Genomic DNA, 26,416 nt, shown 5'->3' on the forward strand with positions numbered 1-26,416 from the left:
TTGTAAATGTTTCTTATTCTGAGAGGTTCCCTATTGTTCCATCTCAAGGACCACAGAATAAAATTGAGTTATCCCCAAATTCAGGGTCTACTCTGTTTATATGAATACATGAGCATCTACTGATCTTGGATTAACAGTCTGTTATGATGAACTTGTTTGGAAAAAGGTCACACGTCATGTATATGATATAAATATGCCACTGCCAGACACAACTACTGTATTCTAGTTGGCTGCTCTATTTTTGCATTCATTGTCATTTGGACCATATATCTAGGCATTTCAGAGTATTAATGTTTTCCTGTATATTTCACAGGAAATTACAGTCTGGTTTAGCCCTGGCATCTGTCAGGGTGCTTGTATTTTATGTGTGTTGTACACAGAGCAGTAGATTTGTGTTATTTTGTCTAAAAGAGGTGGTGTGACAGATGTTGGTCAGATTTGTGCGGATATTAGGGTGGTGATGGTGGGTATAGACGCTTATCTGTAAAACTCCTGTTGTCCGTTTAATCCTCAGAGCAACACAAGCATTTTGTCTGTCTGCCTCCCTCTCAGACACACGTATTTAATATGTCACTGTGTCACTTTTTATCCTTTATTAAGCTGTTTATGTCTGTCAGTTCATTACAGGCTAAAAAAGTAGCTATAAACATATGAACAATATGTTAGTCATCATAACACTCGTTCTCGCAGTTCCTGCACACCAGCGTTGCGTTCAGGTGTCTGGTCTTTACGCTCTTTCATCAAAACCTGAGATTGGAATAAATTTGACAAGTCCCTCCCGTCAAACGCTCTCTTGCGTCTTTTCATTGGCCGCTCTGGATGGATTGACAGCAGCTCTCAGCCAATGAGCTCACAGGAGGGCGGAGACGTCAGACTGTTCTGGGAGGCTCGTGGATGTGGACCGGAGCTCGTACCGCTGAGCTGAGCTGCCCTGAAAATACGGTAAAACTGGCGTTAGCTTCAAGCTACGCGATCTTTAGCAGGTCGTACGCGACAGATTATAGATTTAAACCAGTATCGAAAGGACCCAAAACTTGAATGACATTATATAAGCTCGAGTGTGTGCAAAAATAAGGCGAAAGATTCATAGTTTGGACGCAGACTAACTGGCTAAGTGAGCCGTCGGCAAGACCCCACCACCCAAAGATTGAAACGGAGATTAAAGCCATCATCTAATCTATTAAAGAGGATAACCAATATCACACATACCAATCCTCTAAAGCAGCGACGCCGATGAACTGACAGGTAGGTCGCCAGTGGTGTTATTTTATTTGAACGTAAACACTATTTTGAAAGAGGGGCGATATAATGCTAGCTGTCATGCTAATAGTCCTGTCCAGCTGTGCTGCTACTACTATTTATGATTATATGTCAGTCCAACGCATCGATATCTAATAATTTATTGATTTCTTTTAACATGAGTCATTTATTCAAGGCCTGCCTTTGCTGTCATTCCTCGTGTAACGTTAGAAGAATAAGTGGTGTTTTTCAAGGGGGTGACCACATATATACTTTATATTGACATGTACTCGTTGCATTTTCAGGCAAAGCCTGAAATATGCGGATTAAAATCCCGTTTTTGTTGTAGTCTCACTGAGGTAATCGATCGAAGCCCCGTTATGCTTCGCGCGACGCCACCGCCTTCACCAGGCGTTCAGTATAGGCGTCGCGCAAATTCATGTCAGGGCCTAAAACCGATGACAACAGTGCAGCTGCAGCGAAACACACCCAAAAGATACACAACGCCTCAAAGTAAGACAACGCTGCACTGCTATTTGATTCATCTTATCCATTTAAGTTAATCCTCTCACCTGATCATAAAGAGACCATGTTTATGATTTATGCACGTTTTGTGTTTTAATCATGTGTGAGTCATTAATTTTCATCAGATCACCTGCTAATTATTCCCCTCATTTAACAATGAGTGAAAATAACAGTCATTGTTTTCAAATGAAATCATAACAGGGCACTAACGTTCCTTGCAATCAGTGACTCACTTCTGAATGAGAACGTGTTGAACTTGAGAATATGAGCTGTGCTGGTGGAAATCAAACGCTTTCTGGCTATGGTCTATTGTATTTTTTAAGTGTATAGGTCGCATAACTAGCTGTACCAGGTTAGATCGGGTTTTTTTACTTTTTTTTTTTAAAAGGGGCATGTCCGGAAAATGAAAAAGTTCAAAGGGTATGTGACAGATCTCTCTTTCCTTATAGAATCAAAGAGATGCTTTGCTTTGCTGTTACAGTAAAATTGGCAGACATTTAGTGGATTGTGGGAAATGCAGGTTGCCTCAGTTGGCAGGGAGTGTAATGCCACATGGCTTTAGGTTTCAATCATTCTGTTGTTAGAGGATGGTGAGGAGGAGTCGAGAGAGACAACTCGCATGAAAAGGATGTAATGAAGTGGAGGAATCATTACACACTGTGTGTGTGTGACCTGAAACAAAATACAGGATTGCAAACTCCTATAGCAACACAAGCATGATTTTGTGTTGTTTCGGAATGTGTCAGACAACAATTCCTAATGCAACCTGATTTTTAGGGCGTGTTCACACTTGGCAAGTTTTTTTTTTAATTAAATAAACTCTGGTTTAATTGTTCTCTTAGTGCGGTTCATTTGAGTAAGTGTGAACGCTGCCATCTAACCCTTGGTGTGCACCCAACAAGCGGACAGAGATCCACCTATTGGTCTGCTTCCAAACAAACTCTGGTGCAGTTTGGCTGATATATGAATGCAACACAGACTGAAGACATCTAAATGAAACCAAGTCTTGTGCGTGATGTCACAAGACTTGACGCTAAAAGGGCAGGATTCTGAAGCAGACCTGATTCTTTTTTTCATAAGAACTATGTTACCTATTACAGTTTGGTACAGGTGTCATAACTGTTGTGTCCTTATAGCAGGTCTCCGTAAGGAATTCATGCCACTGTTTTGACTCCTTTACACATTTCATAAAACTTTTTATCTACTTTTTATATTTTAACAGTTTTGTGAACTGGTAAAATACCACCATGTCTACACACAAGTAAATTTAGCCCAACACACAGCATCGTTTTGGTTGTTGGGTACGTTTACAAAATATGTTATAAGAGCTGTCCGATCAGGTTGTGATTGTATCCTTATGCCTTTGGTTTTGTATTGTTAGATTTGATGTTAAAAATGACAGTGTGACTCGAACCAGGACTAACTGCATCTTTTTCTTTTCTGATCCAGACCACATAACTGACTTACAAGTGTAAACATGGTGTCATGAGACTGATTTCTGAGATTTTTTATTTTTTTTTCCTCATTCTTTAATTCGGTGGTTCCCAACCTGGGGGCCAGAGTTCACAGCGGGGGCGGGAGCAGATATACTTTGAGGTAGGGCTGAGCAATAAAACAGTAACTATAATTATAGTGAAAATTTTCCCCAATAAAACAAGTTCGATAAATATTCAATTTAATGTTTATGCGGCAAAACGGAACAAAGCAGCACTACTCATTTGAACCACTAAACAGTGCTGTGAGATCCAGTGAGAAGTGCTTGAATTCAGCGAAGAACACAAATGACTGGTATAAACTAGTATCAGTCGATATCAGTCAGCTGATATAAACTATTTTAAATCCAGATAAAACACTGCTTGCAACGATACAGTCAGATGGATTTTTCAGTCAACAAATCGTCATCGTTTACCATTGATTTACTGTAGTAACACTAACTGCACAATGATATTGTGGTAGAAATATGGGGTATTTATATCAAATTTATTATATTAATTTAGACGTGTATTAAATGTATTAAAGGAGTAATGGAATGTAATTACAGTATATTTGTGATTAAGCTATAGGCTAGCGTTTGTGCATTTATAATAAATGTATTAGACTACAGTTTTTAATATAGGCTACCTAGAAACCATATAGTTGCATTTTTACCACAGTATTGAGGTGCTATATGTGTGGATTTAAAGGGGTCATATGATGCGATTTCAAGTTTTCCTTTCTCTTTGGAGTGTTACAAGCTGTTTGTGCATAGATAAGATCCCTGAAGATGCAAAGACTAAAGTCTCAAAACCAAAGAGATATTCTTTATCGAAGTTAAGACTCTGCTGCACCCCCTAAAACGGCTCGTTCAAATACGCCCCCACATGTCTGTCACGATGTGGAAATATTTGCATAATGCTGCCCAGATGTTCACGCAAAGAAAGTAGGCATGGTTTCATTAACCGCAGTAGTGTTGATGCAGCCATGTCAGGGAGACACTGTGTGTTTCTAGGCGAAAGCAAAAGCACTTTATTTGGCCTTCCGAAAGTAGATGCATTTAGGAATCATCTTAGGATCACTTACAACAGAACAGCAACGTATTTTATGGACGACCGTTTCGTGAACGTAGGAGAGGAGGTCATTCTGACTTTGCTATCTTTGACAATCTGGCGCTTCTGAATCAGCGACTGTATGTTTTTCTTGTTATTAGTTTAAGTATTTGCGATTTGACTGTTTTGCGCGTTGTGTGTGTGTGTGAGAGAGAGAGAGAGAGAGAGAGAGAGAGAGAGAGGGACAGGGTCATATCACATCACAGTGGAGTCAGCTTTCTTAACCGCGCCTTGTGTACAAACACATATGAGCTTCATCACTGTATCTGTCACGTGACTCTGTTCCCCTTTCGGGCTAGAACTGATGGTAAAACTAGGGACATTGTTAACTGTCTTTACATTTACTTTGAAAGCTGAAGCTCCCGATTATGGTAAGGGGTGTTACATTTCTGACGAGTGCTTGTGGTGTTCGGCCAATCATAATGCAATGTGCCAGTTGGCCAATCAGAGCAGACTGCGCTTGTCGGAAGGAGGGACTTTGTAGAAAACGATGCGTTTGAGAGAGGCGGGGCATAGAGGACCTACAATAATGTGCAGTATTTGAAAAATGAGTTTTTTGAACATTAAAATGTCAACATATTCTGTTACACCAAATACACAAAATAATGATCTTTAAAAAAGCATCACATGACCCCTTTAACTCTGGCTATCATAATGTAAATGTATGCTACTATGGAAGAACAATGGTTAATTTTAATAAAACTCAAACAGTTTCACCATATAAAAAAGGAGGTTGTTGCAATTTTTACAGATGTTACTGATTTTGATAATGAACAAATTTACATCTGCATCCTAACTAAAACATTCATTGTCACCTCAATGTAAAATGTGCCATATGTGTATATATTGGGTGGTGTTATGCATGTACTGTGTGGGGGGGTGGTTACGCATGTAGTGTGAGCGCTAACTGCGCCAGAGTGCAGAACTTCTAATATGTGTAGCATCTTTGCATATCTATCCATCTATCCATCTATCCATCTATCCATCTATCTATCTATCTATCTATCTATCTTCTCAGAATCAGAATGAGCTTTATTGGTCAAGTATGTTTACACATACAAGGAATTTGTTGTAGTGACAGAAGCTCCACAGTGCAACAGAAAGACAGCAACAGGACAGGACACAGATAATAAAATAATAATATACAAATATCCAAATAGGCAATGTACGAAGCAGCAAAAACACAATATATAATATAGACAACTATGCATGTACAGGTCAAGTATGTGCAAATTAGAAATGAGAAAATAAAAATAAAATAAGTGAGTGTGGTGAATGGATAATGTATTATAGTTGTGTGTTCCACGTTTATTGTTGAGTGTTCATGAGATGGATTGCCTGAGGGAAGAAACTGTTCCTGTGTCTGGTCGTTCTGGTGCTCAGAGCTCTGTAGCATCGACCAGACGGTAACAGTTCAAACAGGGAGTGTGCTGGATGTGAGGGGTCCAGAGTGATTTTACCAGCCCTTTTGCGCATTCTGGATAAGTACAGTTCATGGAGAGTGGGGAGGGTTGTACCAATGATTCGCTCAGCAGTCCGGACTTCCCCCCCCCCCCCCCCCCCCGTAGTCTTCTGAGGTCAGATTTGGTAGCTGAGCTGAACCAGACAGTTATTGAAGTGCAGAGGATGGTACGAGTTCCGGATGTGAATTTACCAAGCTTTACTAACTGCTGTCTGTCTGTCAGGAAGCTGTTGATCCACTGACAGACAGAGGTGGGGGCGGAGAGCTGGATTAGTTTATTCTGAAGGGTTTCCGTGATGATGGTGTTAAAAGCAGAGCTGTAGTCCACAAACAGGATCCTCGCATAAGTCCCTGGTCTGTCCAGATGCTTCAGGATGAAGTGCAGTCCCATGTTGACTTCATCATCCACAGACCTGTTTGCTCTGTAGGAAAACTGCAGGGGGTCCAGTAAGGGACCAGTGATGTCCTTCAGATAAGCCAAAACATATATATTCCTTAGCCATATATATATTTCCTGTTTCCCACTTATGAAGGCTTGATTACGAGCACATTCAGAGCCAGTGAGCAACGGCTTTCATAATAATAATAATAAAACTGCGTTAATGTGCAATAAAATAATTGTCGGCGTTAATGAATTAATGTTTACGTGATAACGCGTTAACTTGCCCAGCCCTTAGTAAAAGGTATATTTTCTATAATTGTCGGCGTTAATGAATTAATGTTTACGTGATAACGCGTTAACTTGCCCAGCCCTTAGTAAAAGGTATATTTTCTAGGGGCATAACAATCCTTGGAAATTAATCAATGCATCAGTCAGATTACTAATGAAGAGATGTATTGATTGATGCAACCTGTAAATAGTAGTAGTAGTTACTAGTAGTAGTAGTAGTTACTAGTAGTAGTAGTAGTTACTAGTAGTAGTAGTAGTGATCTCTTCACCGAGCACTCACACAGAAACACACAAGAGCATTTGAAAGCTGTGTCTGTCAGTGTGTTTTCAAAAATGAAAATTCTGTCGTCATTTACTCACCCTCCAATTGATCCAAACCTGTAAGAGTTTCTTTGTTCTGTTGAACAGAAAGAAATTATTCTGAAAAATGCTGGTAACCAAATAGTTTTGACATCCATAGTATGGAAAAAAATCTATGGAAATCAATGGCTACCGTCAATTGTTTGGTTACCCACATTCTTCACAATACCTTCTTTTGTACTCAACAGAAGAAAGAAACTCATATCGGATTGAATCAATTGGAGGGTACCAAATTACTTTAATGTTTTAGGATGAACTATCCCTTTAACTTATTGCAAAAGCCAATGATGAGCTGTAATCAGATGATTGATGGTCTCTTATGTTATTTATGTTATTTATTTATTATATTATTTAAAAAAGTAATGTGTATTTGTTGTGGTTATACCAGGATTTGCTATTTTTAGAGAGTTCAATTAAATGTTCATATTACATTTTGATTCATTTGTGATTTAATAAAAATGTAATTGGTTGTAAAAGATATAGGCCCCTGAATCGAAGTTTATCTAATTATACAGTGTATTTCATGACAAAGGTTGTATCAGTCATGTGTTTACAACAATTTGAAGATTGTTTAATTTTTTATTTGTTTAATTGTTTTGTTTAATTTAATTATTTATTTATTTTATCTGTTTTGTTACCATTGTGAGACAGCAGTGCACTTTCAGAGAGAGGGCCTGACCTTTGATTAGTTGTGATTTGTGAATGATTTGAAATTGCTTGTTACTGGAGTCTTATGTCTGGTTAGGGCACGCTGCCCCTAAAGGTTTTTACATGCAGAGCAAAAATGAGGGACACTGAATTTGAGCAAAAATCTACATGTACCAATCTTGTTTAAACAGTGTATGATCTTTCTGAAAAAAAAAAAAATTGCTTAAGGCCTTTACATGACCGTACATGTTATTGGTATATTATCCTGTTAGCCAGCACCCCCCACATTGGGCCTCACAGGTGAAAATGACCTACCCAAATTAAATGTTAACAGTTCCTGACAACAGTGTGCTATCTTTGGAAGTTGTTCTGAAGAATGATTATCTTTGGAAAGAAGACACTCTAGGCTTTACTATCCATCATCCAGAGTTGATAATTGACATGCATTGAAAAATGTTTTTCCACACTGAATGCTTTTTTTAATTTCATTTACAAATACATGAAATAAGTCCTGGAGCAATCCAGAAAAGTAATTGGGTTGAAACTCACGTGTCTCATGAGTTTATATTTCAAATTTGAAGAAGATACCATGAAAAATTCCTGCAATCACAGGGCTCCAAACTGCGACTAAAAATATTAATTTGCGAGTGAAGTTTTTGCTGAGGTCGCCACTGGCGACTATATATAATTTGCATGAAAGGACTTTTTTCCCGATTGTTTTGCGCTTACATCTTTTGTTATTTTCACGTATTAAACATAAGACGATGCGCTTCAAAGTTTTACTGGAAAAGAGTTTCAAACAGTCCTCGTCTCTGCCGCACACAGTCTGCTGAACGCAGTGAGAGAGACCTGAAAGGGCCTGTTTACACCTGGTCACTTCATGCATTTTCTCTGATCGGATATCTATATGATTTTTTAAAACGTTTCCCCATTTACACTTGGCCACATAAATGTGTCATCGCAAAACGGATATAAATCCGTTCTTCAATTCCCGCTTCATATGCAAATATAACGGAGTTCACGTCAATGAAAGCAATGGATAATTTTATTAATTATCAGCTAATTTCAATATCAGAGACCGCAACGAGAGCGCGTCTCGTTACCATATGTGGTTTCAACAACCAGATGCATTTACACTTGTCCGGTTTCGCCCAGACCACCTCCTGAAGTGGTTCGAGCGATTGGATTTATATCCGTCTCGAATGCGTTTCGGACGGCATTTACACCTGGTCTTTTCAGGATCAGATAGCTATCCGATCAGGAAAAAATGCATGAAGTGACCAGGTGTAAACAGCCCCAAAGTGCAAGTGCAGAAAAGCCGTGTCTATTTCGTGCACAACTTGAACAAACTTCAACAGGTAAAGCTGTCAGCTCTGTGGATACTGGCAATATCGTCAACAATTCTCATTTATAATCATTACTACTATGGCTTCTTCTTATCGAGATCTTAGTCTATATGCTGTGTTCTGTTAATGCATGGACTTCCTGTTATTTGAAGCGCACTTGCCATCCAGTAATCGCAAAAAGCTTTGTGCTGTCTTACTTTTTAATAAACAAAGTATCAGCTTTAAAATGCTACGAAATTCAAATGATGCGGTTTGGGTGCTCTTTAATGCGGACGACAAGCGCACACTTTCGGTAATATAAACACCGGTACCCCGCGTCCACACGGTCCGTGTATGCGTCCGGATCGCGCGAGCGGAGAGTATCGCACCTAATGCTCATGCGCGATCTCTTTAGCACCTCAGTTAAAGCAGCAAGTGAACCCATTATATATTTCGATTTACTACTATAGTATGAAATGAACATGATCAAAAGGTAGGCAATAAGAAAGCCTATAGTACAACTTACTGAAATGTTTTATGTAAAAGCTCATTCAGTGTTTCAAACTGAGGAAATGTATAAAGCTTGTAAACATTGCATTGTAATACATTTACCTCAGAATAACCACTCAGTGTCCATAAACTCATCAGTCAGCTAGAAAAATAACTATAAAGAGGAGCGTTTTGCTATATTTATGCGCTGTTGCATATTAATATTTTTACTTATTCTGTTGTACATGATTCAACTCCTCCTATAAAATTGCATTTTACTAATGAAGAAAAACAGACTGAATGTGTGAAAGACGTGACAACATTTATAGGATGCACTGCACTCAGTTGCCAAGTGATGCTTATGGTCCATGATATTGGTACAGATTCTGTGTAACGAACAATTCTTTGTGACTGTATATTTCAAGTTGTAAAAGACATTTAATTCACACTTTAAGTGAACCTTAGTCCCCCGGTCGACCTGATCATCTACAAAATGGATTAAAATGCTGATAAAGCCTAGAAAAGATAAGACATAAACACATGACAAAATGATTTAAATGTTAAAATAGGTGGGAAAAATAAAATGATAATAATAAAATAAACCACTTTTATTCTGTGGCACCTAAAAAAATAATTTGGCGCCTAAGTTTTTCTTTTATAGGAGCCAATGGCTCCTTACTCGATTTTTTTGTCTGGAGCCCTGAATCATTTTTCTGAGACTATTTCTAGTGCACCCACCCCACCCTGTTTGAGGAAAAACAACCACCAAATGTATTTGTAAATTATACAAACTATTTTAGTCATTATAAATACTCCTGCATAGTTTTTCAATTATAAAATAATAGACAGAATTTTAGACACCATATAAGTGATTAATTTTAGTACTAAAAAATACAAAGATAGAGTAATAAAAAATGGCTTTGTATATAGCTTTGTACATACTCAAGTATATACTCTGATTGCCAGACATTCACACTGATTGCAGTCAGTAATCACACTAGGGGTGTGCTCAAAATATCGATTCTTAGATACATACCGATATAATAAAAAAAGATACAGTATCGATATTCTAGCCCTTAGTATCAATACTCCGCCCAGCCATTAGGGGGCGCAGCGGCGCCCGCGAGTTTCAAAAAACTCATGGAAAATGTTAAAGCAAGATGTAGCATTTAAGTGATTTCATAGTGAAATATGTTATGGCAGTACATGGTGTCACAAAAAAGAATTATAAGAAGTTAAGAATAAGAAGAAGAAGATTTTGTGCTTGTGTGAGCTGTACCCTTGGAAAGTTAAATGTTGACTTGTGGTAATTTCCAGATTAATACAATTTGTGTACAATTAATCAGAGCACTTAAAGTTGCAAATATTTAAGCAAAATGCACTTTGTTATAATGCACTTTTGTCTTCAATAAATTGAAGAAAAATGCAGAGTTCTGTTTGTTGAGTAAATGTGTTCAGCATTAACTAATTGGCTCTGGCCCATGTATTTTTATCGTATCGAATCGTGTCACATTGTATCAAATCGTATCGAGACAGCTCTGTATCGAGGTACGTATCGAATCGTGACCTGTGTATCGAGGTATGTATCGTATCGCCAGGTTCTCCAAGGTATACAGCCCTAAATCACACGCTGATGTACGTTCATACAGATGATAATCATGCAGATACAGCCACATTCCCCACAAAACACACACACATATATGAAAAATAGTTATTTGTGCAAAAAGGCGACCGTCAGATGACAGGTGCGTCACGCGCCAAATTCAAATAAACAATATTCTGCGGATCTGTGACACTTTTTTTCAGTGGATGGTCTCATTCTGTTTGTAACACTGTACGCTACAACACAGTGTTGTTGTTTTTTACCACCAAGACGCTGTTTTTGAGCGTAATTTATTCCATTACGGACACAAACAATAACTATCCCGAAGAAATGAAATGTAAACAAAGGAATATCCATCCATATTACAACGATATTGTTTCGTTGGACAAAAAGTGCTCTATGGGATGTTGTTCTGTGGACCCTTGCCTTTCTAACTAAACTGGGATTTGCAGCAGTGGATGCGTTTGTGACTCTTTATTACAATGATAATGGTACGTACTGCTTTTTTATTCTGATGTGTTTTGATGTGTACTGTTTACACAAATTTAGCAAATACATTCCTTATAAGCTTTCCATCGAAAAACAGCGATCTGTTGTTGATGCTTGAGGCTTAGACCTTCAGAATGATATATAGTTTGTCAAGATTAATTTTGTCCCATTTCATTTAATCTATTGTAAACAATGCAGGGCTTGACAATAAGGACTGCCCAGGGCCAGTGTGAAAGACGTCCGGGACAATAGATGGATTTGTCACTTGCCCGATCGGGCCACTGCAGCATCATCACAAAATTTTATCATTTGCATGTGTTCATTAAAGACTTTTTAATTAAAAAAAATCAAGCGATTAAAAAGCATTTCTGCGTGAAAGACAGCTGCATTCATTAGTACTCGCTCGCTGTGTTCTGTTCTGTGTGAACAGCGCGTGCACAGACAGCAGTGTCTCTGACACGCGCGAGCCGCCTGAACGGGCCAATACATACAAAAGTATATCAAAATACCCATTTTGGCAAGTAACTTTGTAGCTTTAACAATGATTAGTCTAATTTATACACTGGAGTACAGATGCACCGATCGAACGGACATATTTTGTTTTATTTCAGACTATCTCTGTCCAGTGCTTGCACACAAATTGCACTGCAATCATTTTCCCAAATGCCATTTGTGTGGAAATGTTACGTTATTATTATAATTAGTCTGCAAACATCCGTTAATAGAGGACAGAGACGCTGAAGACGAACGCAAAGAGGAAACAAATACTGTAGCAGTCAGATCAAGATCACTGTTCACACGATGCGTGAAATATAGGAAGAAAATCCAAATATTGAATTTTATATGAATGTTTCTTAGGGGAACTGTCTGTTTGGCGTTTTCTTTTCATTTTGTATATGTATAATGCATTTAAATTAGTGTTAATATGCTCAGCGCTGCTCTGTTTACAGTGGTAACCAAGGAGTTGTTCTGTAAGCTCCACCTGCTGGCAGAGAGTGAAATTGCATCTTATTCAGCCCGCCTGCTGTTTCTGTGTCATGCGTGCAGATGTTTTATGTGGCATAATTTCACAAAGCTAAAGTCAGGTCATTCTGTTTTTGCTTCAGATTTTGAAGTTATACAGTCTAATATACATCAAACCTTGCACAATTTTATTTTATTTTTTTATCAATTCATGATTAAAATGCAGTGGCTACCTCTAATTTCAAATGGCTATGAAAAATCAAGGTGCAACAAAGAGTGAAGAATATGCAAATGTTATTTAATGTGATTTTTCAATTTCTGTACCCGAACATCTACAAACATAAAAACCTAAAGCATTATTTCATTTCTATTTTTGTGCTATAGGCCTATGTTTATTTGTGTTATTACTTGTGCTATACGCTTTTAATAATGTTTAAACTTTGTTTACTTCTGGCTAATGATTTTTTTCTGTGATATCGAAATTGAAATAGAAAATAGTAAAATGTATTTGCTATCTAAAATATTGGTGTCATATAAGCTAATTTATTATAGTAGAGATCAAAAACAATGATAACAGCAACATTTTTTTTGTGTGTGTCAGGGCAAGTAAAAATTTGAACCACTGGCCTGACCAGTAGAAAAAATCCTTAACGTTGATCCCTGCAATGACACGTGCAAACAAAGAGCGTTCGGAGCACTGGCGTCCTGAAGCAGGTTAACAGGTTAAAGGGCGTTCGTGGCCTAGTGGATAGAGAGTTGGACTTGTAACCCGAAGGTCATGGGTTCGAGTCTCCGGTCCAGCAGTGATTGTAGGTGGGGGAGAGATTAACCAACACTCTCTCCACCCTCAATACCACGACTGATGTGAGACCCTTGAGCAAGGCACCGAACCCCCAACTGCTCCGGGCGCCAGTTGGGTTTTAGCCACTGGTTGCCCAGTGCTCCGGGTGTCTGTTCACTACTGTGTGTACACTTGGTTGGGTTAAATTCCGAGTATGGGTCACCATACTTGGCCGCACACCACTTCCCCCTCCCTTAAAGAGGTCATGAACCGAGAAACCAAAATTCCCTTGATATTTTGGCATTTAGGAGGTCATTTTACTATAAAAACACCCTGTAAGTTTCAGAACTCAAAACTTTTCTTGTTCTAAAAACAGCTTATAATGAAGCGAGTTTGCTGAAACAACTGGTTGTGGAATGTTCTACTATATGATGTAATAGTGTGGATGAACACCGCCTCCGCAGAGGAAGATCAATGTCTGCTTCTACATCACTGCCTGTTTAGCCCCGCCCACTGATTCACGCACATAGTGTAAATAACGAGAGGTGAACGCAGGTCTACACAAACCAAACGATAACGATTGCTCCGAATACAAGAAGACGCTGTGCAGTGCCAAGTTGTGGAAAACAGTCTTTGCATTGCCTTCCTTCTGATCAATTTTAGGAAAGATTGAATGATGTTTATTTATTAATGAACTTTGGTCCTTTGTTTGTTTACAAACAAGGCACAATTCGACAGGATTTTCAGTATTGAATGCATTTTTGACCTAAATCACAGCAGTGGCACTCTCCATCTAGGCTGTCAAGCATACACAACTGTTAGCCAAGCATGGCAGTGGGCGTGGACTTCTGAGTCTACCATTAAGCAGACGGTGTTGTCACCTTGCATCGGCAGCGTTTGGATCAAAAAGCTGCTCTCAAGCACACCGCACATACTACAGTCGACTGCAAGCTAACACGTACGTCAGTCAAAACAGTCTTTGCATTGCCTTCCTTCTGATCAATTTTAGGAAAGATTGAATGATGTTTATTTATTAATGAACTTTGGTCCTTTGTTTGTTTACAAACAAGGCACAATTCGACAGGATTTTCAGTATTGAATGCATTTTTGACCTAAATCACAGCAGTGGCACTCTCCATCTAGGCTGTCAAGCATACACAACTGTTAGCCAAGCATGGCAGTGGGCGTGGACTTCTGAGTCTACCATTAAGCAGACGGTGTTGTCACCTTGCATCGGCAGCGTTTGGATCAAAAAGCTGCTCTCAAGCACACCGCACATACTACAGTCGACTGCAAGCTAACACGTACGTTCTGCGCCTGTGTGAGAGGAATTAGCCGTCTATATTAGCAGCTATCAATAGTAAATATTTGTTATTTAAAAGGAGAAACCGAAACAAGGATGTGCAAGATATACGAAGAAGAAGATGGGATCCAAGATGGCGCCAGTGTGTTTGCCGTCTGGCCCGTCAGCTTTTAAATGCCAAATTGGCCGTCTGGCTATCTATGCTGCCGCTGTTAACACACTGTGTTGATGCTATCATAACTTATGATCGCCAAATATTGCTGCACATCAGAAGTTCGTTGGAGACTCAATCTAAAGACTGCTCCCTCACGCATAATCGTTTCCACTCTACATTCTCTCATTTACCAGCGACCTGTGTTCGCCATTTACCTTGCTGTATCATCTACCAGCGGAAACGTCACAGAAAGGGGAAACTGCGGAGGTATCCGCGTGAGGATTAGGAGAGAATTCTCCTCAACGCAATCATCTTGTTGCTCTTCCACTCTTCTGACTGGACATAATGGCCTTTATCTGACTCGGCGTTCGTGGGATGTGAGATACGTCAATCATCTGCCCATCGTTCCGGATCAGAATCGGACACCTGACTACTGCGCTCCTGCAAGACTGCGCATTCAGAGGAGAGGTGTGACTCTCCAAAATCTTCTTCCACTCAAGTATGTCCGACAATCACAGATACAAACAGTTCATTCTCACGTAAAAATGGCCCTGGTTAATGCCAGGTCTGTGTCTAATAAGACTTTTATTTTGAATTACTTTTTTATGTGTCGTGGCTTAGACTTTTTATTTTTAACTGAGACCTGGACTGGAGCTGATGAGTCATCTATCTTTGAACTATGTCCATTAAATTGTAGCTTTATTAGCACTCCAAGATGTGTTCGAAGAGGAGGTGGGGTGGCTATGGTTTTTAGGAACCAGTACAAACTACAGACAGTCTTTGCTGAGAACTTTTCTACATTCGAATCACAATGTGTACTGATAGAATCTCTCACCACTCCATTGCTGTGTGTCTTGGTTTACAGACCTCCAAAGCCTGATAAAGATTTTATAAAGGAGTTTTCTGATTTCATATCTCATATCATTACATTATTTGATCATCTGTTAGTTTTGAGTGATTTTAATATTCATGTCTGCTGTCCTGGAAAGCCTATGGTCACTGAGTTTACTCATGTTTTGGACTCTTTTATTTTGGTTTTATTCAGCATGTTGATAAGGCTACACATGTACTTGGGCATACTCTTGACTTGGTTATGTCATATGGGTTTCCCATTGATAATATTAATATTGAAGATGCTTCTTTCTCAGATCACAAGCCTATTGTTTTCAATGTCATATTATCAAATTCTACACATGCTGCTAAAAATGCAGGTGTTTATTCTCGTTTTATTAATTCTCTCACTGCAGATCAATTTTCTCATATGCATAAAACAAATGATGTCTCAACTGCAATTTTAGCTGCTACTGAGCAATCTTCAAGCCCAGAAAATTTAATTTCTCTCCAACTCTTCTTGTTCAGCTATTTTGAACTCTATAGCCCCTCTTAAATATAAATCCCCCAAATTTAAATCACAACCATGGTTAGATGATACCACCCGTTCACTTCGACAGATCTGTCGGAAAACAGAGGAGATGGAAAATAGATCATCTTACTATCTCTTTCGAAATCTTTAGGAACTCCCTGGTGAACTTTCAGAAAGCAGCTAGAAAGGCAAGTGTTAAATTCTTTTCTGATATTATCAGTAAATGCTCTCACACCCCTAAAATCCTGTTCAGTACTATAAATTCAATAATTAATCCCTGTACATCCAATGAAGCAGAGCCTTCTGCTGATACGTGAGAGATTTTTGAGGTTTTTCATTGAAAAGATTGATGGCATTCGATCCTCCCTTATTCTTTCTTACTCTTAACACTCTGCTTGAATGTCCAGTTAATACAGCCAAATTTAATAGCTTTCAGCCAGTGTCTTTGTTTGATCTGAGGAACTTAGTGATGCAGGTGAAATCTACAACCTCGCCCCAGGATGTTGTTCTTTCTGATATCATTAAAGGTTTTTTTGATATAATTGGTTCTAGCATCCAAACAATTATCAATTCCTGCTTAGTCTCTGGCACTGTTCCTGCATTTTTAAAGCATGCAGTTGTCCACCCACTGCTTAAAAAGCCCAATGCTGATGTAAAATGTTTGAATAATTATCGTCCTATCTCAAAATTGCCTTTTCTTTCAAAAGTTATGGAAAAAGTTGTCCAATCACAGTTACTTCCATTTTTAAATTCGACTCTGGTATTTGAACCATTTCAATCAGGTTTTGCAACCTATCATAGCACTGAAACGGCTTTGCTAAAAGTGATGAATGATTTACTACATGCAGTTGACTCTTGTATTGGATTTAAGTGCCGCTTTTGACACAGTTGATCACGACATCCTTTTGTCACGCCTTGAACATTGGGTGGGTATTAAGGATACAGCATTATCGTGGTTTAAGTCATATCTTAAATCCAGGACACTTTCAGTGCGGCTATCGGCCAGTTTTTTTCCTCATCAGTTTCTCTCCCCTGTGGGGTGCCTCAAGGGTCCATTCTGGGGCCCTTTTTAATCTGTTCATGCTACCACTTGGTAATATAATTAGGAAATATAAAATCTCTTTTCATTTCTATGCTGATGATTCCCAGTTATACGGTCCATTAAAATCTAGACATTCTCTGCAGCCTCTTATGGACTGTCTGAAGGACATTAAAATTTGGATGGCGAATAATTTCCTCCAGCTAAATAATGAAAAAACCGAGGTGATTATTTTTGGTCCCTCTAAAACCAGAAACTCTATAGTTAGTAACTTGGACAGTCTCACTCCATATGTTTCGTCACATGCAAAAAATGTAGGTGTTATTTTTGATTCTGAGCTTTGCCTTGAAAAGCAAATTAGCTCAGTTGTTAAAAACGGCTATTATGAATTGAGAATAATATCTAGACTTAAATCAACACTTTCCTTTCAAGACTTAGAAAAAGTTAGTCATGCATTTATCACATCACGATTAGACTACTGTAATTCCTTATACCTAGGTCTTCCCCAATCTTCACTGGCTCATTTGCAGATGGTCCAGAATGCAGCGGCCAGATTGTTAACTGGTGCAAAAAAGCGTGATCATATCACTCCAATTTTAGCTTCGCTCCACTGGCTTCCTGTCTCTTTTAGAATTCAATTAAAAATTTAGTTGATTGTATTTAAGGCACTTAATGGACAAGCCCCATCATACATTTCTGATCTTATCTCGTTTAATTATGTTCCTAAGTCCCTCTGATCTGCTAATAAAGCTCTTTTATATGTCCCACGGTCACGACTTAAGTTTAAAGGTGACAGAGCCTTTGCAGTAGCTGCACCACGGCTATGGAATCAGTTGACACCTGACATTAAGAGTGCTCCGTCTATTTCGGTTTTTAAGTCGAGACTTAAAACGCATCTTTATCCTATGGCGTTTCTTGAATTTTAATTTATGGATTATGGATTAGTATTGTTATCTTGGATTTTAATTTGTATTTTATTTTATACTTTGCTGTATTTTATGATTGTTTTGTACAGCACTTTGGTCAGTGTAAGCTGAATTTAAATGTGCTCTATAAATAAAATTCACTTACGCAGATTTAAACTGTTACACAACATGTAAACAAAGCAGTGCTTGCTTACCATTTTGAATATGTTATGTTGATAACTTTTTTCAATTTAATCAGCTCACGTTATGAAAATATTTGCATATTGTAATGCTTGGGTAAGATCACGTAGCATTAGAACAGTCTTCTGTCTGTGCAGGCTTCATTTACATTTACAATGAGAGCTGACATGTGGAACACCCCAAACAAACTAAACTAGCCCGACAAATGCTCACAGATGGCCCAACGTTGGTCGACCGTTGGCTTGGTGTGTCCCAGACCTCAGAAAAAACTACAAAATAATAGAAAAGGGCAGTTCATGACTCCTTTTAACCATGTTTTGTGGACGATTGTCAGCTGACTAGTTGGTAATGATTCATATCATTTAAACATTCTAATAGTCAAGTAATTTATATATATATTGATTTATTTAAAAAAATATTTTTTCTTATTTCCATATAGACCAGCGTAGGCAATGTGGCTTTGCAAATAGTTTTCCTGTCTGGTTATGGAAATAACTACAATTTATAAGCCGCACTTATGATTATAACACCGTGAAATGAAACTAAAAGCAAGAGAATGGAGAAAGACGGACCTCTCTTAATGATTAATCTCTGGCATTCTGTTCTCTTGAAGACTGTTTCTCTTTCACTTAACATACACACTGAACCCATACCAAGCCTTTCCTAAATACTGGTCAAAATGTCAGCCAGACTATTTCCTGTCTGTTGCTGACTGGACCCTGATCCAGTGGTTGATACAGCCTTTAACAAAGGTTCTCACTGTAGGATGCACTGCACTAGTGCATGCTGATCTAGGATCAGACTTTCCAAAGGTTATGATCTAATGTAGTGTCTACAAGCTGTTCAGATTTGCAGCTCCACCCTGAAATGCTTTGGAGTGTGGTCCCTTGGATCTTATGCGGGGTTACGCAGCTATGGCATTTTTAGACCAAACCCTGGGTCAGATTACCAAATGTCAGGCATAGCTAAACTGATAGCAAGGCTGTCTGAAATTAGCTTGAGCTTCTCAGCTGACCAGGCTTAATTCAACACATCTAAAAGAAAATTTGTCCCAAAACTGACCATAGACCACACTGGACCGGTGAATAATAGTGTTAAATGAGGTGAATGTGCATTTCAGCATAATAGCATTGTAACTGAATGCTTTATGACTTAACAGAACTGTAATTTAGGTTGTTGTTTTTTTTTTTGTGTGTGTTGGGAGAACAAATAATAGCACAGGTCTGTGTTGAATGTTGAGATGGTCATAAAGGTTGGACTCAATTAAAATGCTAGGTTTGTGCATAATACCAGTACAGTAATCACACTGAAAGATCAAATATTGTTATTAAGTTGTTTTCCAGAATGCTTTAGCATTTCAAGGTTATGGTTTGTCTTAGAGCCCTGCACGGGACTGTTTTCTTAAACCCGCACCCGCCTGCTCCTGCTGAATTTCTGACCAGGACCGACCGCACCCGCAACCTGCACGTTCCACTCCCGCCCGCGCCCGCAATGTTTGTGTCCACTCCCGCCCGCTCCCGCGGACTTTCTCTCAGAGCTTGTGAAAAATGTTCAGAAATACTCAAACTAAATAAGTAACTAAATAACATCCAGAATAACAGGCTTTAAACATGATTGCGTTTAAATAAGATGAAGTAATGCTAAACCAAAGCACCACACGTGACAAAAAACATTGAGTATTTTTTATTACCGTTATAAAATATTAACCGTTAAAACAAAAATATGGGCACCTCCGTTTTAAAACATAGAGGCTACTGCATGATACACACATGCAACAAACGATTAATTAAACGATTAACAAACAATTTAACTCCTAACAGACAGTTTACCTGTAAGTAGGCTATAAGCCAAATATGAAATAACTTTAACTTATTAAATAAATAAACACACAGAACTTAGAAAATAGGCTAGATATAATTTAAATTAAATACATAACGAAATAAAATAAATAGAATGCCTCAAGAAATCTCACAGATTTCACATTCTAAATAGCTTGCTTAACAGGCTATTGCAAAAAGGAAATCTTCTAGTTTGTCTGTCTGCTTTCACGTATAGTCATGGCATTTTAAAAGAGTGGTTTACCCTAAAAATAAAAATGACTTCCATGATATCTTATGAGTATTGATGGCAGAGATATATTTTTCTTAACTGTCTTTTTTAGATTAGTCATAGTAATGATAGACTCTTCCTGGAGGAGTTACTGTATTGAATTGCTATTTTGAATTGCACCTTCACCCCTTTATTCATTAATTAATGAGGACATCTGTCAGCTGTCACCTAACGGCTGTTACATTAACATCCTCTTGCATTATCACCTCTCTGTTGTGATTGTGTATTTTTAATACACAATGTAGACTGGTTAAATTCAGTTTTACAGATAATAAAGACCCCTTTTTTTTAAAATTAGTTTGTGTTCGTGGGGCATCTATATGTTGAAAGTTGGCAGAATGGACTTTTATCAGATCAATGTGTGCAGGTTCACAATTCAGCCGTGATAGTATCACTGTCTACATGCTTGTTTTGTGATATATGTGTGGATTTATGATATAGTTGGCAATACCCAGCCCTAATGTGTGCGCACACAATGGCTTTGCAAACATTCAGACATCACCTTTGTTTGCATAACATTTGATAGTGAAAGCTTATGTGATGTCATTTCAATGTGTGTTTTGTGAACTAAGAAAAAAACGGTTAGGGATTGCCCTACAGATGTCTCTGTAAATTAAGGTCAGGGGTTTTTCTCCCCTTTGGTTTAGTGTCAGTGAAAGAGTTATTCTCCAGGCTGGCCTGCGACGTCTCTTTGGGTGTTTGAGCAGTAGCTTGATGTGTATATACTTGCAAGAACTCATTGATAAAATAATGAATATTGATATAATGAAATAATGAAAATATAAACGAAATTCAATTATTGCTACATTTAGTCTTTGTAATATAACTGTTGAAGGTTTGATACATTACTGTGTTTATATAGCACTTTGTGCACCTTATGCTTAAAAAAAATTGTAATGCATGTAAAGAAAATGCATCAGAGAGAGAAAGAACAATCATTTTGATCAAAATATTTGTCAAATGTAGGTTTTATTTTAATAATTTAAATATGAATTTAATTCAATTCAGATAAAAAATGCAAATAGCTACACTGTTAACTGTAATTATAACTTTTAGCTCAAAGTGAGTCATTTGTTGATTCAGACTGGTAAAAACTGAATTCATAAATCTTTTTTGAATGATTCATTAAAAGAACCAGTTCATAAATGTCAGTTGCACGTGAATTGGGCTACGTTGATCATGCTATTTGTTTATTTTTGTGTGCAGCCCTTGAGGACAATGCACATATTATTTATAAATATAATTGATTATTAATTATTTATTTAAACTTTTTTTGCTTGATGAATTATCAGTGACTATTACTTCAGTGTCGCATAATCCTTTATAAATCATTCTAATATGTGAAACTCAAGAAACATTTCTTATCAATGTTAAAAACTTTCTCTATTGTTTTCTCTATTTTTATGGAAAGTTTTTTTTTTTCTTCAGCAAGTACTCATTACATTGATCAAAAGTGACAGTAAAGAAATGTAGAATGTTACAAAAGTTTTGTATTTTTATTAAATACTGTTTAATTGAACGTTATATTAAAGTATGCTGAAAAAATGGATGGTGGTTTCTACAGAAATATTAAGCCTCAATTTTTTTCCTGCATTGATAAGAGAATCGTTGTTTACAATTGAGCACCAAATCAGCATAATAGAATGATTATTTGCACATTTTCACACAACTCGCAGAATACTTTATATAAACAAATGCTCACATGGTTTAAATAGATAATAGACATTGTGTTTACCATATTTGTTGTTTGTGTCAGGCCTACCATTTAAAAGTTGCTGCTCAAGCCTTTTTTGGCTCAGAATTCAATTTTTTTTTTTCTCTTTTGTTCTTTTCAGGTGGAGTTTATTTCCATTCTCTCCAGCACACCCACTGGAAGGCCCCAACATTGGCTAAGTGCGTGGATACTCTGTGTTTGAGTGTGCGTATGGTCAGCTAAAAGACAAGATAACTCCACAGCGTCAGAGAAGAAAGCGTAAGCATGGCTCAAGGCACTCACTTGAGGCCGCGTCCCCCAGAGGTTCTTATATAATGCCTCCTCATCTGCTAATAGACGGCAGCTGGGCCTGATACGCTCACACGTACACATTTGAGCAAGTCTCTGAAGTGTCCCAAGTGAGAAATTGAACTCCTGTCTGTTGTTTTCTCTTTGACCTCGTCCTCCCTCAATCACATACTCCCCTTCTTTTCGGAATCGCTCCACTGACCTGGATCGGTTCCCAGGAGTTTTGAGGTGTGCGCAAGCTAAGCGCTGCTCTTTCACCTGTTTTTTGTCTCTGTGCAAGTTTCATCAAGAGAGGTGTGTTAGTGTCGTTTCATGCCTCTTGTCGCAAAAAGCGAGAATTTGATCTAATCAGCCATGCAGGTGTAAGCCTGTTTACTTGGGAAGATACTGGCCTGTCCTTCGAAACTAACCTGTGGATCAGCAATGCTTCGACTCAGGAGAGAGACACATGAGGTTCCATTTTTAAAGGTGCAGTGTTGCGCACTTGTTGGTTGAAATGAAGGAAAGACATTTTTATATTTTTTGAGCGTGGATGGTGGGGGGAAATTGTTAATGGTTGATTCCTTCGTTGTCATCGCTCACTTCAAAACTGAACTACACCAAAACTGAAAGAAATCCTCCTGTCCCACTTTTTGTCTTTTGCCGTTCATTTTTTTTTTTTTTTTTTTATCTGTTTTGGTCTTTTTCAACTCCCAGTTTACATCTGAAAAACTGCAGGACGTTAACTGACTACAGTGCTGCTTATCAAAACATCAGACTCGAAAATATTTTTTTAAATATTTGTTGTCATTCGAGAAAAAAAGGAAAAAACCAAATTCATACCCATTGCTCTCCTCTACCTCCTATTTTATACAGTAACCTCTTATTTTATACAGTAACACCAAACATTTAAAAAACAAATTTAAAGCACCACAAAAGAACTGGTTGAACCCTTTTTAATTTATTTTTCTTCAAAGCAGTTCCCATATTCAAGTCCTGTTTTGTGGCACTGTTTAAACTTTATCCTAAGGCTTTTGAAATTATTATTATTTTTTATTTTTTTAATAATTGTTTTAAATGACCCAAAAATATTTTGACTAAAGGTTTTGAGCAAATTTAGTTAAATGCTTTAATAATTTATAAGCCAGAGTGTTTAAATCTCAGAAACTCAATTTGTTAAAATCCCAAATTTATTCAGTTTACTACTTTTTTCAATTTCTTTTTTAATCATTTTCAACTTTGAGAATTTGTTTTTGTGTTTTTGCAACAATGCTCATCTTGTGGCCTTTTTGTATAATGCTGAAAGGACAACGACTTCTCCCCTAGTCTTTCTTTGCGTTTGTGCTGTCTTGACAACACAAACACACTCCCAAACGGATCATTTTCCGGGGCACGCTGCCATCCTGCCCCCTGGGTGATGCCGAGCGGCAGCATGAGTGGGGGTGTGTCTGGACCCACTTCCCCACCCCACCCCACTGTTCCATCCAGACCTCTCCGGCCTAGTCGCTACGTGCCAGTCTCTGCGGCAACGGCCTTCTTGGTTGGAGCAACCACCCTCTTCTTCTGCTTCACGTGAGTACACAAACACGTTTACTAACACTGATTGCTGCAATCATTTATGATGGATGAGTCAACATGTACTGGTAAATAACAATGATCAAAAATGTATTGCTGCGCTGTTGAGTGAGTAATGGCAGGTTTTTGCCTAGAACTCATTCAGAAGCACCAAATTATTCTCCCTGGAACTGATTTTTTCTGGCACGGTTCATTAAGATTAAGTCTTATTCTCTACAACACAGAAGTGTGTGTTCACTTGTTGTGAGTGTGACCGCTGTGCACACAAGCTAGGTGAAAACTACAATGGAAAATTAGTTATAACATTTTGAATGCTATCTTTATTGCATATCAGTATTGCATATGAGTGTAAAGATCAAGCCGTCCCTGTAGATTATACTGTTTATGTGCATACCGTAAACTATTGACATTATTTTATAAAAGCTTTGTATTGTGAGTTTGCATGCGTGTTACTGTACAAATATATCTGTAACCTAAATGAATACTTAATGACGTACTGATATTCAGCATATTCATATGGGAATGAGGGGTATCAGCATTCTCTTCTTGCGACTTATTTAAACAAAAAAAAATAATACTAAATATGTCCTTTTTTAAATATCTTTTTACTACGTGTATCTTATATCACCGCTTTAACCGACAAAAATGTATCTACAAATTAATTTCTATAAAAACCTGTATTCTAAATATCCAAGCGCACTGGACTCCATTATTTTATGTTACAAAATAGCTTGTGTGATGATGATGATCATATGGCAGCAGTTGCGAGGTATGAAAGTAGAGTTAGCGTCATTTCAGTGCTGTCATTTTTTTTTTCAGCCTTTCTATCATTAAATGAGACCCATCTGAGAATGTTATTAGTTTCAGTGTTAAAATAACTGGAATAGTCTTTTTGTGTTGAAATTTTTGACAGCATACATCTAAGCAATACGCTTCTAATAATATCCTCAGTTCATAAGTTACTTGCAGGCTGTATCTTAAACATCAGAAAGATTTTTCACACAGCTTAGAATATCAGAATTTACCTTGCCTCTACTGTATTAAAAGGCTTCTTTGCTTATTAATAATCTATATTAAATGTTTTGAATGACAACAATATCAATCTTCTATAAATTTTGCTTGATTTACAAAAGACTCACAACTTTCAACAATTCTGATCTAATGTAAATTAGTCTCCGTGTCCCAGTTCATTTATTACTTGAAGTAATAAAATATTTTTCCAGTGAGGATTTATGCATTTTGACACAGTTACACTGATGTAAATCCAAAAAGAATTTCTGCTCTTAGGAGTCACCTTCCTGCCAATATTACTTACAGTTTAGAGTACACTGGACTTTGTTTTTTACAGCACCCTTGCCAAAGTCCCCTGCAAAGTTAATAGATTGACGTATTGACACTGAAATGGACATGATGTTTATGTAAATGCATGTTTATATAAACTAAAGGTCTTAATGATAGGATCCTTAATGATACATTGAATGGCTTATGCGCACATAAACTGATGAGGTCGGTGTGTTTATGCAGCATCAGCATTTAAAGTGCAGTCAGCACTGTTTTCTTTTGATGATTGAGAAATCACATTAGCTTCCTGTTGACTTCTTGTGCCCTGTATTCTGCAAGTCATGACCTGTAAATATAACAGGAACTATGAACTATGAAATGGTCATCATGCCAAAAAAAACACTGCTCTTCCAGTTGGCACACAAGAAGAAATCTGGGGGGCTTAAGTCAGATGCTGTGTCACGTCTGTTCATTCTTGTCATTTGCCCCCTCTGATCCCTCTCTTCTCACCAACCCCTCAGATTAAACACTGAAAGGCAATGAAAATAGGACAGCATCTGTCATAAAGTGCCACTTCCCTCTCTCTTTCTTCTTTTAGTTCTCTCTTCTGCTTGTTTTTGTGTTCTCACACATTGTATGTTTTGTGGTAAATTGTATGGTTATCTGTGTGTCTATGTTGTTGTTAGAATAGTAAGAATTATAGTTGTGTAGTTCTTATGTTGTTAGTGTAGTAAGAATGTGGCTAAAACATTATCAGCCAGTGTGTTCCCTTGACAACCAGCTCTTTTCCTAAATTAGGACGGTTAAGCAGACTTTGACAAAGGTATATAAAAGCATACATGAATTGTGTGATTTCAGCCTCATCCTGTGTCTCATTCATGCCTATTTTTCCCACAGGTGCCCTTGGCTTTCAGAGCAGTTTTCCGTCGCTGTGCCAATATACAATGGCATTATGTTTCTGTTTGTTCTATCCAACTTCTGCATGGCCACCTTTATGGATCCTGGCATCTTCCCTAGAGGTAGTGAAACAATCTACGATATGATGTGTCTGTGTGTGTGAGAGTATACAACTGCAGGAGAATGTATTGAAAAAACAAACCACTTTATATGTAATAAACCACTTAATATGTTTTTCACATCTTTTTTTAGTCTATACTTCAGACTGTATTTCAGTCGATGAATAGAATATTTGTTCCATTTAACTGACCTTGATGTACTAAACATGAGCTGAATCAACCTTAATGCAGTGTTTTTATTGTTAACAAAAATGATTTCTAATATTTATACTCAAACTACAAAAAATAAAATCTAATTTTAAATGTTAATCGGTACTACAATAGTATATACTAACATAACTGTCTTAAAG

General features: G+C 37.7%; 1 protein-coding gene across 1 annotated transcript in view; it reads left to right on the forward strand.

The window, feature by feature from the left end:
• Positions 1-871: 871 nt before the first annotated feature.
• The window catches only part of LOC306872030 (palmitoyltransferase ZDHHC5-A), a 38,144-nt gene continuing 12,599 nt past the window's right edge, over positions 872-26,416 (forward strand). Inside the window, exons 1-3 of the mRNA XM_079420360.1 lie at positions 872-1,245; positions 22,049-23,766; positions 25,948-26,069. Coding sequence (XP_079276486.1) covers positions 23,612-23,766; positions 25,948-26,069 — 277 coding nt within the window. The 5' untranslated portion in view covers positions 872-1,245; positions 22,049-23,611. The remainder of the gene's footprint in view (positions 1,246-22,048; positions 23,767-25,947; positions 26,070-26,416) is intronic.

The sequence above is a fragment of the Barbus barbus genome (genome assembly GCF_936440315.1).
Source record: "Barbus barbus genome assembly, chromosome: 7".
NCBI classification, from domain to species: domain Eukaryota; kingdom Metazoa; phylum Chordata; class Actinopteri; order Cypriniformes; family Cyprinidae; genus Barbus; species Barbus barbus.